The 19,004-nt window shown below is 43.8% G+C and overlaps 1 protein-coding gene across 6 annotated transcripts in view; it reads right to left on the bottom strand.

Annotated features, from left to right (window-relative positions):
* The window catches only part of OTULIN (OTU deubiquitinase with linear linkage specificity), a 57,665-nt gene that overhangs the window by 19,587 nt on the left and 19,074 nt on the right, over positions 1-19,004 (bottom strand). For 3 of the 6 annotated variants that reach the window (XM_034761561.1, XM_034761556.1, XM_034761557.1), the window contains exons 2-3: positions 18,579-18,806; positions 6,641-6,976 (exon numbers count right to left, since the gene is read on the bottom strand). In XM_034761561.1, the coding sequence (XP_034617452.1) occupies positions 6,641-6,976; positions 18,579-18,806 (564 nt within the window). Of the gene's footprint in view, positions 1-6,640; positions 6,977-8,926; positions 9,420-18,578; positions 18,807-19,004 lie in introns of those variants that run through there. The other 3 variants (XM_034761558.1, XM_034761559.1, XM_034761560.1) reach the window with 3 other exon arrangements.

The raw sequence follows: 19,004 nt of genomic DNA, 5'->3' as shown, positions 1-19,004 counted from the left end.
GGTATGTTACCATTGAACATAATGAATTTTTAAACCTTTTTTGTTTAAAATTTTTTTTTTTTTTTTTTTTTTTTAAATCTAGTAAGTTACAAGTAAGAAAACCGTATTAAAAGAAGGCTATTTAGGATGCAAAGTTGACCACTTGAAATTCTGACATTTCATAGAATCAGAACTGGAAGGGACCTCAAGAGGTCATCTAGTCCACTCCCCTGCACTCATGGCAGGACTAATTATCTAGACTATTCTTGACAGGTGTTTGTCTAACCTGCTCTTAAAAATCTCCAATGACGGAGATTCCACAACCTCCCTAGGCAATTTATTCCAGTGCTTAACCACCCTAACAGTTAGGAAGTTTTTCCTAATGTCCAACCTAAACCTCCCTTGCTGCAATTTAAGCCTATTGCTTCTTGTCCTAGCCTCAGGTTAAAAAAAAAAAAAAAAAAAAAAAAAAAAAAAATTCTTCCTCCTCCTTTTAACAACCTTTTACATACTTGAAAACTGTTATGTCCCCCTAAGTTGTCTCTTTTCCAGACTAAACAAACATTTTTTTTTTCCAATCTTCCCTAAACGGTCATGTTTTCTAGACCTTTAATCATTTTTGTTGCCCTTCTCTGGGCTCTCTCCAATTTGTCCACATCCTTCCTGAAATGTGGTGCCCAGAACTGGACACAGTACTCCAGTTGAGGCCTAATCAGAGCAGAGTAGAGCGGAAGAATTACTTCTTGTGTCTTGCTCACAACACTCCTAATACATCCCAGAATGATGTTCGTTTCTGTTTGTTTGGTTTTTTTTGGGGGGTGGGGGGGTGGGAGGGGCGGCAACAGCATTACACTGTTGACTCATATTTAACCTGTGGTCCACTATGACCCCCAGATCCCTTTCCGCAGTACTCCTACCTAGGCAGTCATTTCCCATTTTGTATGTGTGCAACTGATTGTTCCTTCTAAGTGGAGTACTTTGCATTTTCTTTATTGAATTTCATCCTATTTACTTCAGACCATTTCTACAGTTTGTCCAGATCATTTTGAATTTTAATCCTATTCTCCAAAGCACTTGCAACCCCTCCCACCCTGGTATTGTCTGCAAACTTTATAAGTGTACTCTCTATGCCATTATCTAAATCATTGATGAAGACATTGAACAGAACTGACCCAGAACGGATCCCTGCGGAACCCCACTCGTTACGTCCTTCCAGCATGACTGTGAACCACTGATAACTACTCTCTGAGAATGGTTTTGACCAGTTTTGCACCCACCTTATAGTAACTCCATCTAGATTGGATTTCCCTAGTTTATTTATGAGGTCATGCGAGACTGTATCAAAAGCTTTACTGAAGTCAAGATATACCATGTCTACCACTTCCCCGCAACCACAAGGCTTGTTACCCTGTCAAAAAAAGCTATCAGGTTGGACTGATGCAATTTGTTTTTGACAAATCCATGCTGACTGTTACGTATCTCCTTATCTTCTAGACCAGGGTTGGCAACCTTTCAGAAGTGGTGTGCTGAGTCTTCATTTATTCAATCTAATTTAAGGTTTCACGTGCCAGTAATACATTTTCATGTTTTTAGAAGGTCTCTTTCTATAAGTCTATAATATATAACTAAACTATTGTTGTATGTAAAGTAAAGGTTTTTAAAATGTTTAAGAAGCTTCACTTAAAACTAAATTAAAGTGCAGAGCCCCCCGGACCGGTGGTCAGGACCTGGACAGTGTGAGTGCCACTGAAAATCAGCTCGCGTGCCGCCTTCAGCATGCGTGCCATAGGTTGTCTACCCCTGTTCTAGATGTTTACAAACTGATTGCTTAATTATCTGCTCCATTATTTTTCTGGGTACAGAAGTTAAGCTAAGCTGACTGGTCTGTAATTCCCTGGGTTGTCCTTATTTCCCTTTTTATAGATGGGCACTATATTTGCCCTTTTCCAGTCTTCTGGAATCTCTCATGTCTTCCATGACTTCTCAAAATTAATTGTTAGTGGCTCAGATATCTCCTCAGTCAGCTTCTTGAGTATTCTAGGATGCATTTCATCAGGCCCTGGTGACTTAAAGACATCTAATCTGTCCAAGTAATTTTTTACTTGTTCTTTCCCTAGTTTAGCCTCTTCTGATCCTACCTCATTTTCACTCGCATTCACTATGTGAGACATCCAATTACCACCAACCTTCTTGGTGAAAACCAAAACGAAGAAGTCATTAAGCACCTCTGCCATTCCCAAACTTTCAATTGCTATGCAACCTTATTCTGCTTTCCTGTGCATATATATACACACACACACACACACACACTAGGATACTCCTTAGTTACATGATCACATGCTATTTTTTCAATTCAGTGCACAGGATGGACAGAACTCAGTTGTGCGGTGAATGAGGTTGTTTGTAAGATCTCTGCCTCATCTGCTGCAGAAGCTGGGAGGTGTGTAGTGAATGAGAGAGTGGACTGAAGGAAGAAAAAGGGTAGTCTTATGGTTAAGACTGATGAACACCACATAGGAGCACTCATTTGTATCCCTGCTTCCATCAGGGTTTCTATGTGATACTGAGCAAGTCTCTTAAACCAAAGTGTTTCCAGGTAATTGTGTTTCAAAATTTCCCAGGTGCCCAACTTTAATCATCCAGGGCCTGATTTGCAGGAGTGCTAAGCACTCACAAACAACTGCAGATGATGTAAATGAGGGCTGCAGATGTTTAGCATCTCCGTCAGTAAACCAGTGTGGTCTGGAAAAATGAACAAGAAACCAATGGATCATCTGCCTCCTGTATATCACAGGACACCAACATCATCCTGCATCCATCCACACATTAAACCCAACAACTGAAATTAGCCCAAAGTATTACACCCTCAGAAGGGTAGGCTATTCTGTGCCACGGGCAAAACAGGAGGGACCAAGGTGCACCATAGACCTAAGCACCCCACAATGGCAGGGAAATGATTAAGTGAGATATACCTAGATGATCTTGGCAGGTAACCGCACCCACACGCTGCAGAAGGTGGTGAAACCCCCCCTGAGGACACTGCCAATCTGACATAGGGGGAAATTCCTTCTCGATTCCACACATGACAATCAGATCCTGAGCATGTGAGCAAGAACTAGCCAGCCAGAGAGAGTGCCACCTCAGAGCATTTGTCCACCCAGCCTAGTGTCCCATTTCTCCAGCTGTGGCCATCTTTTATCCTTCAAAAGGACCAATTTAAAAAAAAAAAAATCATAATACATTGTGGGGTGAGGGGGAGGATCCCTTCCTGACCCCTGAAGGTGGCCAGCTGAAACCCTGAGGCATGAGATTTTAGGAACATGAGACATAAGCCAGAAGTGAGACTCAGGGCTGCTGAGCTCTGCCCCCTACCATTACGAACAACCTCATCATACAATCACACTCATACATTTGTCCTGCTCTCTCAAGTTGTTTTTCCCCACAACTCCTGCTGGTAAGTCTAGACGTCCCAAGTACTTATATCGGTTCTGACATTCATTCATTGTGTGGCCTCAGGCAAATCTCTGTCTCAGTTTCCATCTGCAAAATGGGGATAACGTTCTCATCTCTCAGTGGAGATCAATTCATTAATGTTTGTGAGGCACTCTGATATTATGGGAATGAGTGCCCTACAAAAGGCCAGGAGGAAATGAACAACTCTGTATTCACAGCAGGCTTTGGATGGTATTCAGTAAATAGATATGGGATCAGTAAGAGTTATAAGAATAAAAATATTGGGCAGCTAGCTCATTCTTTTATCACTATCCAATCTGTGCACTGAATTAGACAGAGGGTCCTATGGAAAAAAAAATGCACTGGAATACAAGCTTTAATTAACTGCCTGTATACAAAAGAACAAGGAAGGTGAACTGAAGTTAAATGAGCAACCTAACTTCTGACACTAAGTTTCCAGTGTTCAACTTGGCAGTCTAAAGAATGTTGTTTTTTTTCCAGGAACGTTTTTTGTATGTAATAGTTAATTGATTTCAGGGCAAGATAATATCCAATTCTTTTAGGATATTACCCCACTTTCTGCTGGCAGGGTGTCAGCAAAATTGGTGTGAGCAGCACTTCCTTTAAAATTGAGAGTGAAAAACACTCAAGTTGAGTGTGCACAAAAAAAGGTTGCACCCACTGCAATTTCTGTGTGTATCTGGGTCAAAGGAAGAGACAGAAATTTCTTCTCAAAACAGGTGCCATTAGAAAACTTGAGAATACAATGGGCATAAAGGAAGATGACCTAAATAGAACAAGAACCCCAAACAGGCTGTAAGTAAAATCTTCTACTTTAAATTCAAACATTTATAGTAGTTCTTAAATAACACTTAGATGAAGATTTTGTTCTATTGTAAAAACAGTCAGGAAGGAAGATGGTACCCAAGAACTTTAAAAGGGGGAGAAAGAGCTGCATGTTGTACACACCAGGATAAAACTAACCCCAGATATTTGTAGGACTCTTAATGGATAATATAACCGAAGTGTGAAGAGGAGAAATGGTAAGGATGAGAATACCACAAACTAAGGCAGACCAAGAATTTTCAGAGCGGACAAAGATTAAAAAAACCCTACAAATGGAGGGAAGGGGGAGACAATAGCCCAATCCTGCAAACAATTATTAATATGACTAGTCTTCATTTACTTCAACGTGACTACTTAAAAAAAGAAGTATTACCAGGACTGAGACCACAGGATTCAAAATACTGTATGAAGCATCGGGGGGGGGAGTTCCTGGTTTATTGCATTTTCAATACAGTTAATTACCATTTTTATTTTACATTTTTAAAAGGAGATCTTGAGGATTATGTAAATCCTTTTTAATGATGGTGATGATTAGATGTATTATTCATAATACTGATAAGTCCAGATACTCAACTACATAAATTATATAGAAGCACAAAAGCCTTTATTACACAGCAACAGCTAATTTCAAAAATTAAAATAAATGAAAATAGAGGAGGCTGACTTCATGAAGTCTATGAGATCAATCTACGAGAAAACAGAAAACTATTTTGTGCTGGAAGTTTCAAATACATAAAACTGCAATACTTGTTTAAGGGGATTACTTACATAAGTGGCAAGTTTGTGAAAACATGAAATAAGTAGCATTTTCAAGCCAATGTTCATACTTATTCACTTTTCTCAACTAAAATTAAAAATAATGCTGTTTGATGAGCACCTTAAAAAGCGCCATGAGGAAATGAATAATTTTGTACTCACTTACACATTGGATGGTGTTTAGTAAATAAGGCATCGGTCATGGAATAATGAGGGTAAAGCACTTCCTTGCTCTACCATTTTATCAATCTATACGAAGGAAAAGGAGCAGCCACATTTATATTTATTTATTTTCTTTTCACTTTCCACTATGTATAAATACCCATTTAAAACGTCAATAGGTTCATTTCCCTAAAGATTCCCACAGGTCTCCCACTTTGAGAACACCAGTTTCTCTTTATGGAGCCTTTGCAGCAAATCCTCACTCAGACAACTAGTCCCCAACTTTATCTTACTTCTCTTACTTGCATGAGATCACAGATTTGGGCCTGAGGTTTTGTATATAGATATATCGAGAGACTGATTTTCTCTGATCCTGCTCTCACTTCAATAAGGGCTTGTCTACACTCAAAATGCTAGAGCAGCACAGCTGCGCTGCTGCAGCTATGCCAGTTGCACTTCAGTGTAGACATTACCTATGCCAACGGGAGGGATTCACCCATCCGTGTAGGTAATCCACCTCCCTGGGAGGCAGTAGCAAGGTCGATGGAAGAATCCTTCCACCGACCTAACAGTGTCAATGCAGGGACTCAGGTTAGTTTAACACCCAGGGATGTGGATTTTATCTTATGCCAACCTAATTTTCTAGTGCACACAGGTCTTAAGAGTTTTGCCTTTTTCTTGAGGGAAGCAAAATGTTCCTTCTTCACATACCAGCATTCCTCTATATTTAAGTCAAACCTTTCTTTAAAAAGTCAGGGTCAACAGATCAAAACTCTAGAAATATGCAGAGTTGGAAAAGTTCTGGGAATAAAAACTAGTTAATTAAACGAATCCTGAAGATCCAGCAGAGGGTGCTCACAAAATGATCAGCTAGTTCCCATCCAGCCATCTGCCCACCTCCCCATTTTTCCTTAATTTCTCCTTTTAAAGATTGCAGATGATGTTTAAAGCCATCTACTCTTGTGGTCCTTGCAGACAGAACTTCCACTGAGTACAAAATATCAGAGCATTCTTTCACAGCGGAGACTAAGAATTTTAAGATAAAATATATTCCTATTCCCAGTAGTTAGCCCCTGCCCCTAGAATTAAGTGTTTATAAAAGATTGGTTCCTTGGTTTACAGTACCACCTTGTATTCCTACAATTCTCAAGGCCCTGCATCCAGCTTAAAGGTCTTCAAAGCTCATCAGCACTTCTAGACTGGCCAAAGGGGACTGCTATGGAGTACCAAGAGATCCATCTACACACAGGTTACTGAGATGCAGCCAAATCCCTTCAACTCAGGAAGTGAAAGATTCAAGCTAAGTGTCATGCAGCAATAATGCACACTAATTACCTACATACAACTATTAAATCCTTTGGCATTTATGCCTATTTTACTTACATTAATATTAAAAACAAATTAAAATACCTGATTTACAGCAAACTTTCAATAAAAAACTCACTTGTCTACAGATGACTCCTTTGCTGAAGAGCTACTTGATGCCGACAGCTTTACTTCACAGTTTTTATGGGAATCGTGGCTGGTCAGGGATGCCTTCAGGTCATGTGCCTGAGTAGTTTTTCCATGTCCTGAATGTGCACATTCTTTTTTGGTTTCTAATGCAGGTTTCTCTTTCTGGTCACCAGTTGCACTTGCTAAAGAAAGTTCATCACTGGGAATATATTTTTCCTTTTCATGTCTAGTCAAATTTATCATTGCAGTATCTTTCTTCTGCGTCTCTTCTGCACTAGCCGAAGGGCCAGTGGACTTGCTTGTCTTTCGCTGAAACATACCCTGGCTTTGAAATACACAAATATGTAAGGTACATTCATGAGGATGAATGAGTATATTTTTGCCAAAGGTACAATGTTTTGACACAAAATATCTCCTGGCTGTCCTCAATGTCAGAAAATTTGGATATGAAGATGTATTAGATCTAGCCAGCGCAGGATTCTTAGCTACAGTGTCTATTTTCTAACATGATGGTTCTCAAACTTTTTCATTCTACAGTCTACTGCTTGCCTTAAGCTAAAGTTGCTCTCTTTAAACACCTGCCCTTTCACATACCAAGTATCCCCTAAGACGCCATTGGAATTAACCAATAGTCATTCACAAGTCTAAGAATCACTATTCTATTGCTTTATCCATTTCAGTTTTAAATTACTCCAGAGAAGGGACTTCTAGTGCTTTATAGATATCACAGAAAAATTTATATGTATCAGAAATAAAAATACAAACCCAGAAATCATTTCTAATATTGTGAAGTGTATTTACAATAGACATGAATTGCACCTCCTTCCTGACACTTCTGTCCTTATTTCCTGCTACACTTCTCCCTGCTTTATACATTGTACTTTAGCAACTCTCCTATTGTTCCCTTTAGCGTTTGCCTTTATCATGCCTACCATTTGGCAATCTCTCAATTAATGAATCCTGAGTCCAACTCCTGCAGGACATTTCTGAAAATCTACATATTCTGCTAAACCTGATAAACAGACATCATTTTAGTCTATGTATTTTACCTCTCCATACCTTTAGACTGCAAACTTTCTGAGGGAATGGATTATAATTATTGAAATGCCATTTACATTTCTGGCTCTACATAAAAGGACACTGTGAAATCTGATCAGCTTTAAAAAATTTAATTAAAGTTTCAGATACTAGATTTTCCCTAGACTCCATTGTCATTTTTGTCTCCCAAACTTTAAAAAATGTTTCTCTCTCAAATGTTATTTGAAGACCCCAAATAGGGCAAACTGAATATAGGGCAACAGTGAAATTGACTATATACAAACTAAACCAAATAGGAAAATGTCTGTATCCACTTTACTATTTCAGTTATGGTAATTTTCAGCATCACTTGCATCTTGTAATAGCAGCAGGTAAAATATGTACAAACAAGTTTTAAGTTTGTCTCCATTTAAAAAAAAAAAAAAAAAAAAAAAAAAAGGAAGGTTTTTACTTCTTTAATAACCCTAAAACAGCCTTCTCTTGTTTTCATTCTTACCCTTCGGACACTTACCCATAGATAGGATGCTCTGGTCCTATTAGTTGACTCTTAATAAGGGAACAAAACAGTAGACTTTGTCTAAGTCACATGACAGCTCTGTGCTTCAATTATTAAACTGAGATTAAGTAACTAAAATGGGTGTGCTGAGGATTAAATTGAGGTTTGTAACCTACCTGTAAATGTTAGATGCCAAGATTTATAATTATTCTAAATACAATATTCTAGTTAATTTATACTCTAAATCTACTTCTAGTATAAAAGGCAATCTTTACAGAATTTATAAAACTTTCCAACAAGGTTAATGCAAAATGTTACACCTTTTAAATCACGCAATTCTATGCATCTGGTTCCATTCCAATCTAGTATTTATTTATAGACTATTCAATCCTGACATAGAAAAGGAGTAAACAAATGTAAAAGAACACTCAATACATGACAGGTTTCAGAGTAGCAGCCGTATTAGTCTGTATCTGCAAAAAGAACAGGAGTACTTGTGGCACCTTAGAGACTAACAGATTTATTAGAGCATAAGCTTTCGTGGGCTACAGCCCACTTCTTCGGATGTGTAGAATGGAACATATATTGAGGAGATATATATACACACATACAGAGAGCATAAACAGGTGGGAGTTGTCTTACCAACTCTGAGAGGCCAATTAAGTCAGAGAAAAAACTTTTGAAGTGATACTCAAGCTAGCCCAGTACAGACAGGGTGATAAGAAGTGTGAGAATACTTACATGGGGGGATAGATTCAATGTTTGAAATAGTCTCCGCTAATATTCCTCCAGTGTGACTTTAAAGAGAAGCACAAAACCCAAGAAGCGTCTGAAGAAAACCCCGTTTCTCTCGCTCTCTCCCGCTTGAAACTGCGCAGGTAGCGAAGGACTCACCGAGCCGGGAGCCCCCCGCGCGGTCTGTCCCTCCGCCTGGATCTCCGGGGGCTGACCGGGGAGCCGAAGTCACGCCAGGCTCGCTGCAAGGCGGCCTCGGAGCACAGGCCTCTTCCCCGCGAGACTTTCCTTAGCCTCCCGCAGCAGCAGCTCTCGGCGCCTGCTCCCTCGCCTCAGCCCGCGGCAGCTCCGCGCCGAGCAGCGGCCCGGGGCTCTTGCTGGGCCACAGCGGCTCGAAATGTCATCGAGGGGGGCTCGGGGGCTCGCGGCGGGCGCCCGCTCGGCTTTATTTTGGGCTGTGCGCCGGCTGGGAGCGGGCTTCCGCCGGAAGTGTTTGCTTCTTGTTATGCCCAGGCAGGTTCCGGGGCGGCTGAGGAGGCGGTATGTGCTACTCCCCTTCCCGGGTTCACCAGTCCCCTCCCTCCCTCGGACTCCCGGGAGATGACTGACGAAGCCGGGACGCTGAGTAGCAGAGACCGCCGCCAGCCTCCAGCCGCCCCGGAACCTGCACGGGGCATATAACAAGCTCAGCATTTGCATTCTCCAGGTGTTTGTGGGGGGCTCTGAGGTCTGAACTTCAAGCTGCAGTCACCCAAAACAGCGGCTGCAGCTGTTCCCCGGTCAGCCTGTGACTGTGAGGAGCAGGAGTGAGAGGAGGCACTGAGGGGTGCAGTCCCAGCCCAAGTAATGCTGAAACCCGGCTGTCTAAGGGGAGCCACAGCCTCCCCCCCACTCCCCAGAGTGGGATGCTACAGCCCGGAAAAGGTGCATGGAAGCTCACTGAGCCTGCAGGGAAGACGCTGCATTGCAAGTCCCACTTCCCTACCCCAAGCTCCTTGCAGGTTGGGTGGGGGGCAGATGCTGTATGCAAGTCCCACTCCTCTACCCCTTTTTTATTTCTAGGACTAGTTTTGCTGCATACAACATTGTTACACATTACACTTTTTAAAATAATAGATTTGTGTGTATTTACATTATTACTAAAAAAAATATGGAATTTGTATAAATATTCCCACTTCCCTCCCTCTGAAATGGGTTGGGCTTGTTTTGAAAGGCAGAGCCATTTTTATTTTTTTGAGACTTGGCAAGAAACACTCCCTTGCTCATTTCCACAGGTGACTGATTTGAGCTTGCATGTCAGAGAGCTCTGCAACATGTAAAGAGTTACCGAAACAGGAACATCAGTGTTGGTCGTTAAGCCTGGAAGGATTTTTATCAGTAAACATGAGTCAACGCTGATTTCACCATACATGCACAGACCAACAGAAAAACATTTCCAGCAACAGTAATCAAAATGTACAGCTAGGCAATGTAAGAAAAACACTGCTTGAGAACTGCTCAGAGATGGTCATTAAATAATTATTGCCTCACATGCACATACAATTTCCTACAAGTGTGAAAACATCAAGTGATAATGGTGCTTAAAAAAGACCATCACTATTATCTGCCAGGCTCACAGCTATTGAAAGTCCCACTCCTCTACCATTCCGGCCTGGAGAGCAGCAGTGGCAGGTGACCCAGCCCCAAGGCAAGTGAACAGCCCTGGTGCCAGCCAGGCCCAGAGGGGCTTTGCCTCCCACTGGGGCCGAGGAACCGGCTCAGCTACATTCACCATCACACAGTGACCTGATCAGACCAGCCCAGTTCAGTGGAGACCCTCCCCCACGTGGGGGCCGGGGACAGAGCAGAGGAGCTCCCTCAGCACAGGGCCTACTCCTACCTGTTTCCTCAGCCCCCTGCCTCACATCAGCAGACGGGGGAGAAGAGGTCTTGATGTCAGGCCCATGGTCCTCATGCTACAACAGCGCCCTATTACCAGTCACCATGACAACCCCCCGACACACTCGGACCTCTGCAGCCAGGGGTGCTCCCAGCTCAGACTGGCCACCCCATGCAGCAACCGTGGCGCGAGACGGACAAAGAATGGAACTATCTGCCAGCAGCCGAGGGGTTAAACCGCAGCGCTCCCTCACCCAGTGCAAACGCATTGCTTGTCACGTCACGTCCCTCCCCCCTTTTGCTCTTATGCGGCGTCCAAAGTTTTTGGCAACAACTCCAATTGCCCATGTGACATCGCAATCCGCAGCTTTGCTGATATGGAGCGTGCTCAGTAACACGCACTAAAGCCACCCGGTGCCCTCACATGGGCAGGGTTAGGCCGCGCTCTCTGCTGTGCGGCCAGGGCGGAGGGGAGGGCCGGGGTGGACTTACTGCACAAGTGGGTCAAGAAGCTGGGGTCAGGGGGCAGTATCAGGAACTCATTTGCATTGGTTTGGCAGGGGACACAGTGCTGACCTAACCTAGTTTGCCTTTTGTGAAACTATCGTGTCTTATCTCCACTATATTTTTACAGTGGGAAAGCTAATGCACGTTCGTTACCGCACAGTAAAAACATTTTCTTAGCAGTGAGGAGACACACTATAATGCTGACTCAGAGATGTTAAATGCACCATTATTGTTTGTGGCTTGACAACTCTGATACCGACTGTGGGGAGGACATAATCAAAAGCATTTGCATCTGAATGTCTGCCGTGTGTGTGGGTGCACTTGCGTTTTCCCCCCTCAATTTCCCTTATTCCCTTCCCTTTTCTTAGTAAAGGCTGGTTTACATAGACATGCTAAAGCTGTGAAGTTAATACCCAAGCAGGCCTGAGGCCCAGCCCACCCGCCACAGCTGCCCTGAGCTCTGGGCTACCGCCTGGCCCAAACAGGCCCTGGCCTGCCTGCCACAGCCACTCCAGGCTCCTGGCCGGCCCAAGCTGGCCTAAGCCACAGCTAGCTGACCAGTCTGAGCTGACCTGAGCACTGGCCCGCCAGATGACCCCAGCCTCCCCGAGTCCTGGGCCAGCCTAAGCTGCCCTGAGCTCTCACACGCTTCGGGGGAGGGAGGTGGAGTGAGGTCAGGAAGAGGAGCAGCATGGGCGGGGCCATGGGGGAAAAACAGGAAGTGGGAGCAGAGCCTCAGGGCAGGCCTTATTCTAGGCATCCAGATGCCTATCTCCCACCAAATCCGCAGAGTGACTCACCAGTCAAGGCAGATAGGCTGGCAAATGCCTATTTTGTGGGTTGGGCCCAATCTGGTAGGAGTGCTCAGAGGCTGCCTACTAGATGGGGTTTCATTCAAAGCCTGGTTGGAGAAGGAGGTGGCGTAGTTGTGCCATTGCTCACCTTATAACTTTTAGCAAAGTGATTAGAACACTCACCTGGATATGGGAGACTCCAAGTTCAACTTCCTCCTTGGCAGCGGGAGAGAGAGGATTTGAACAGTGGTCTCCCACATCTCAGGTGAGTTCTCCAACCACTGGGCTAAACTTACAAGGTAGGCACTACCACTACCACCTCCTCCGGCTGCTTTGTGTGGAGTCTGGCACCTGCCTAGCTCAATCTGACACAAAACAGCTTAGGCGCCTAAGACGCCTGAGCCCAGGAGAGTGGTTCCCAGTTGCGGATAGCTAGCAGGGATAGGTGCCTCCCTGCAGTCCCAACTTCTGTGAGAGGGGCAAGGCTTAGGACACTCGCCTCTCATTGGCATCTCCCATTGGCTACATTGGGGGAGTCCAGCTAGTGACCTGGCTTTTGTGAGTCACATTCTTAGAAGCCAATTTCTTCCCATTCATTGTATAGGAAGAACGGGCACCTAACTCAGCTTTTGTGAATTGCTGTGTTGTTCCTGTGATTTTCTAGATAAACACTTAAAAATTAGGTGTTGTGATGCTCAGCATCACAATGCCTAAGTCCCTGTAAGAATCTAGCCGTTATGCTCTTTCCTCACTGCTAAAAAGGGTGATTTTGTTTTTTTACCTCAAAGTAACTAAGGTACGTGAGCTATTCTGAGGTAAAAACACAGTGAGGTCAAGGCAGTTCAGTTTTAGCAGTGAGGAAAAGGCCTGAGAAAATATCTCTGAAATAAGATCAGAGGGAAGTGTGCTCATGTGTGCAGAACTGCAAATTTTGCGTTGAAAACTAGTTGTTCAATATGCATAACCGTGACAATGGGGGAAGTCTGTATAAGGAACAACAGAAATTTTTCTGCCTAACAGCTTGTGTTTAAAAAGTATACATAGTATTCCAAATACTGTTTACAATGTGTTATGCTGTTTTTAATGTTTTGTGTCCATTCAGTGTTTGTTTAACATAGAAATTGTATGGCCTAATCTATACAGGAAAGACACTAATAAAGAATATCATCTCCATTCAGGGTTTTATATATAATAGTCCTGAGGTTTAGCTCTGTAGAATGCATTTCCAAACTGCAAAAATACCTTTCTTTATTTGTGTCTAAATTTAAAATAGAGATTTCACAATGGTAGAAATTTGTGACTGGAGTGCCCCCATCCTTGTGTCTCTAACCTCTGTTTGCCAGAAGCTGGGAGTGGACAAGGGATGGATCACTCAATGACTGCCTGTTTTGTTCATTCCCTCTGAAGCATCTGGTATTGGCCATTGTCAGAAGGGACCACTGGTCTGACCCAGCATGACCGTTCTTATATTCTTAGCCAGACTACAAATTATGACAGGGCAGCAAAAACCAATCCCTAGAGATCAGTAACTGCTACCTGGAGCAAATTGTGCTGGGAGCAGTTTGTAAACACTACACCAGCATCACCCCTTGCCTGTGATCTACAGCAGTGGTTCTCAAAGCCAGTCCGCCGCGTGTTCAGGGAAAGCCCCTGGCGGGCCGGGCTGCTTTGTTTAACGGCCGTGTCCGCAGGTTCGGCCGATCGCGGCTCCCACTGGCCGTGGTTCGCCGCTCCAGGACAATGGGAGCTGCAGGAAGGATGGCCAGCACACCCCTCGGCCCGCGCTGCTTCCCGCAGCCCCGTTGGCCTGGAGCAGCAAATTGCGGCCCGTGGGAGCCGCAATCAGTCGAACCTGCGGACACGGCAGGTAAACAAACTGGCCTGGCCCGCCAGGGGCTTTCCCTGAACAAGTAGTGGACCAGCTTTGAGAAACATTGATCTACAGTGTCCCTGCATTGGGCATGCAACTTCAGAAGCAACCCCAACATCAAAGAAAGTGATTACACAAGACACACATTATCGCACTTCTGAACCACAAGTGTACAGCAATCCTCTTTCTCTATCATGCTCAGCTGTAGATGCATGCATGGAAAATGTTTCTTTTCCCTTCCTCCACTTCTCCTATCGCAAATGGGCAGAACGCCAATTGTTAAATTAATATCGCCTTAGCTCACTCCCATGCCCTGCCTTCAGCACATGCACATTGACAATGGCCATTTCCTCCTCCTCCTCCCCCTTCCCTGCCCACTCCAGTGATATCACCAGCCCTGCTAAGATGCTCCTAGGCAGCCCCGGAGGAGTTAGGCCATACCAATTTCACAGGTGGGTAGTGAAGAAAGAGATAGGACTTGCGGGCAATATAGAAGTCAGGAGGGAGGAGGGAGGTGGCAGATAGAAGCTTAGGCAGGGATGGAGGCAGTGGGGTGCCATATGCAGCTTCCCATGGGCTCAGGGTGTGCAGAAGGGGAAACCATTTGAGTCACTCACACACCTGTGAACATGCAAACAGAGTTACTCCTGGGAGAATTCTGCGCCAAAAAATGAAAAATTCTGTGCATAATATTTTAAAATTCTGCAAAATTCTGCAAATTTTATTTCTCAAAATAACACTACATAATCACACCAGTTTCAGTTATTTTGGTAATTTATTTCAAAATATCTGTCAGCAAGTATGTCTGTAACAATACAGACACACCCCAAAATTCCCCAGGAATAGAGTGTTAAAGAAACCCCTATGACAATCCAGTTCCTGTTTCTCTACCCCCCCCTCCAGAGCCCAGCCAGGGGACCAGATGCCCCCCTCCGAGCCCAGCAGGGGGGGCAGACACCCACAAGCCCTCCACCCCCAGAGCCCAGCCAGGGATCCCCCCCAGCCAACACACCCAAACCTCCTCCCCCCCAAAGACCAGTCATGGGGGCCCCCTGGCCCAGATACCCACACCCCTTTCCCTCCCAAGCCCAGCCACGCCCTCCCAGATACCTACCCCGCCTCCCCACAGAGATCCAGAGGGAGAAACAGCCTGATGCTTGGTCCCAGGCTTGCATGGAGTTTCCTGCATGCTGCCATCTCCTTCCCTTAGGGCATGCTGGGAACTGCAGCTGCCGGGAACCCTCTAGCTCCCTCCCACTGGCCTTGTCTTTTATGTGCAAGCTGGGCTCTGCCGGGTCCAGCAGCCTCTAGTGGCGGCTAGCAGCACTGCAGCCCATTTCTGTGGGGGAAATGAAATTCTGTGTGCACGTTAATTTCTGCAAAATTCTGCATTGCGCAATGGTGCAGAATTCCAGGAGTACAGAGCGCAGGGGAAGGAAAAAACAAGAGTGCTCTGAATAAAGGAAAATGAGAAAGGACTAGAATGAGAGCCTGTTTGGGTAACACAGAGCCTGATATGTCTGGGGAGAAACAATCCAAGCCAGATCTGGGGTACAGCAGTGGGTAGGGAGGCAGACAAGCACTTGTAGTGCTATACAAATGCAAGCCTGGGCTGCAATACACAAAGGCAGAATGGCACAACAAAGGAACTGCCCCTCTCCACTGCACAGTGCACGTGTTCAGTTTTAGGCAATTTCTGAGGAAGATACACAGAAACAGAAAGGGACTACAGAAGCAGTCCAAATTAACAAGAATTTATGGGAGACATGAAAAAAAAGAGTGAAATAGCTAAATGTACATATCATTTATCATATGGCGACATGAATAGTTAGCAGGTATTTGAATGGGGTGTGCCTGAAGAGGAAAGAGAAATTAAATTTAAGATAAAAGCAGAGGAAGCAACTAGATATAATAAGAGGACACTATGAAACGCCTATATAGGTTGAAAAAAATTAGTGATAGTAATTCTTTGACATCTATGATTGAAAGAAGAAACTGAAATAAATAATGCTCTGAAAAGATTATAGAAAACCCATGCTATTATTTCCCATAAGAAATTGCTATACTAATGTCCAAGCTATCTTCACATGGAGGTTACATATATATTAAAAAAAAAATCAGCCTTTACTGGAAATTTAAATTTTAAGGAAATCACTTTTTCAATGACATCACCGGTGCCATCTAATAGTCTAAATCAGTGGTCTCCAAAGTGGTGTGCACGCACCCCAGGGGTTGCTCAAGGGGATCCTTCGGGGTGTGCGGCAGGAGGAGCGCCACCGGAGCAGCGCCGCTTCGGCAGTTTGGGCAGGAGTCAGAGTGCCTTTTTTTTTGTTGTTGCTTGGGGCAGCAAAAATGGTAGAGCCGGCCCTGCGGCGCAGCAGGGGGTGCATGCTCAAAAATTTTTTACTGATAGGGATGCGCAATCAAAAAAGTTTGGAAACCACTGGTCTAAAACAGTGTTTCTCAAATGCGGCCACCAGGGGCTTTTCTTATGGCCACATCCTCCTGAGCAGTGATGAGAGGGTGGGGGAAGAGGGCAAAGTAGCATCCCCTCCTCCTCCCCTTGTGCTCCTGGATACACCGCCTTGGTGTTGGTTGCTGGAGCCACCAGCAGGGGTTGGGCCCTGCCCTCCTCTGGAGTCACCTGGGGCACAGCGCTGTAGGAGCAGGCAGCCTGTGAGTTCCCTACCGTCTCAGGGGCAGTGGGGCTCAGGCTTTCGGCTTCACCCCAGGCATGGTGGGGCAGCAGGCTCTGGCCGCAGGGCTTCAGGCTCCAGCCCCCCATTACCTACCCCCTGGCCCGATCTCCTCTGGCCCCCACTGCCTTCCATGACCCTCCATCCAGGGCTTAATTTGTCCCCAGGCTTGCCAGGGCTGAGTAAGTCTGCTGTGAAGTGATACTTGTATGTTTGTTAAGATCACTTTTCCCAACAGACTTACTAGCTAGCAATAAATAAGTTACAATTATTTGGATGTGTATATGTGCATATTTATTTGGTTTTCCTAAAGCTAATTAAGTATTTTAGGAAAAAGTGTGAGAGCAGCCACCAGCAAGAGATGATGGCTGCACTCTGAGGCCAGCAAAAATTTTGTCCTGAGAACCCCTGAAAGGAGTTAATGCCTATCTACAGTCAGACACTCTTTTCTATAGCAATGTGGAATTAATCTGGGAAAAAACATGCTGAAGAAATCTAGGGGAAATAAACACTAAAATATAGGGAGAAAATAATCGGAGAAGGAAAAAACAAAAAACTAAGTAACATTTTCACTTTAGAGCAAATCGTTTCAAATGTTTTGAGATGAGATAGCCATTCGTAAGTATAGTACTGCAAAAGTTTCTTCTGCTAAGACAATGAGAACACTGCACAATAACTGTATAATATAAAACCGAAAACACTAATGACCACACTCATAACATTACAAACAAAAGACACATGGACGAAGGTCACATATAGAAAAAAAAGACTGATAAAATAAATACTTCTTGAGACTACAAATACAAGTCACGGTTATGCTCAAATTTTTTTTGAATATAGTCAGGGCCTACACTGTTAAATACACAAGAAAAATTATGAGGAAATCAGTGTGAATAGTAAAAAGTGAGAAATGTAAGTTTTGAGAGAAAAAACAAACATTTTGACAGGATTTGCCATGGGATATGAAACCTTTGCTAGTGACCGAAACCTGATGGTTACTCTGTGTCCTATATAAAGCGAGTTAATGGACTTAATCTAGTTCCTAATGAACTGGTGCTTGCATCATAAAAATTAATCACAATTAGGATCCTCGTTGGCAATTTAAACTGAGAGGCCAAGGATCAAAGGGTCAGAGCGTGCATTATTTTCAGTGCTAGAGCTGGACCACTTAGTTCACTAGGATTGAAGTGTGTAGCAGGGGTGCTGGAGCAATTTGTATAGTGGTGGTGCTGAAAGTCATTGAACCAAACTGTAAGCCCTGTATATAATGGAAACCACTTCAAGCCAGGGCTGCAGCAGCACCCCCTAACATCCCTAGTTCCAGCACCTATGGGGCATAGTGGGGGCAACACTGGTAAATCTACATTTGCACAGCCATTGTTCCTGCTATATGAGTTCTGTGTACAGATCTATTTTAAACCCTATTCCTTTCACAAGCATCAAATTCACAAGCACCCACAAAGCTGAAAATTGGTAGTAGAAAAGAATAAAGATTTTGTCTTCATGCAGTATCTTTTTCCTTCAAAGGGATACAATATTTCTAGATAATATAGGTGAGAATAAAAAGAGGAGTAAATAGTCATACAATAGTTTGAAAATGTTCTCATATAGAAAAAAAGAAAAGAACTTCAATAACTAGAGAATGGATATACATCTAGCACACAGTAGCATTTGGCACATATGTAGTGCACAATTTTTAAAAAGGAAGACACCTGTATAAGGAAATCTGAAGTCTAAATGATCTGGTATGGCACTATCCTCTGTAAAACAGTAATGTGCTTATCTGTTTAGACAAATACAGGGTGCTGGGTTATTTTTTAATATTCATTTTTAAAAATGCTTTGAATATACTGAGACACTCAAATAGAAGGCAATTCCATCAGGAACATATAAAATAAAACCCAAAACGTTACCTTAATTTGTCAGAGTCTTCAGAAATGTTACCATCTTGCTTTTCCTGGATTCCTCTGTTTGCTTCCTCTTTGAATGATTGTAGATCGCTCTCCTGTGGAACTTCTTGGTTTGAACAACTGTTTGACCTAGTCCTCTGTTTTAACATGGTTTTCTGTTCACCATTCGCTACTTCTGGGTTACTCATTCTCTGGCAGCCATGCCGACTTGTCCAAGTGTTTCCCATGTTTCTATAAATAACATTTATATTTCAAGTATCAGAGGGGTAGCCGTGTTAGTCTGAATCTGTAAAAAGCAACAGAGGGTCCTGTGGCACCTTTGAGACTAACAGAAGTATTGGGAGCATAAGCTTTCGTGGGTAAGAACCTCACTTCTTCAGATGCAAGACTTCTTGCATCTGAAGAAGTGAGGTTCTTACCCACGAAAGC

Source organism: Trachemys scripta, chromosome 2, assembly GCF_013100865.1.
Source record: "Trachemys scripta elegans isolate TJP31775 chromosome 2, CAS_Tse_1.0, whole genome shotgun sequence".
Taxonomy (NCBI): Eukaryota; Metazoa; Chordata; order Testudines; family Emydidae; genus Trachemys; species Trachemys scripta.
This window is presented reverse-complemented; position numbering and strand designations above follow the sequence as displayed.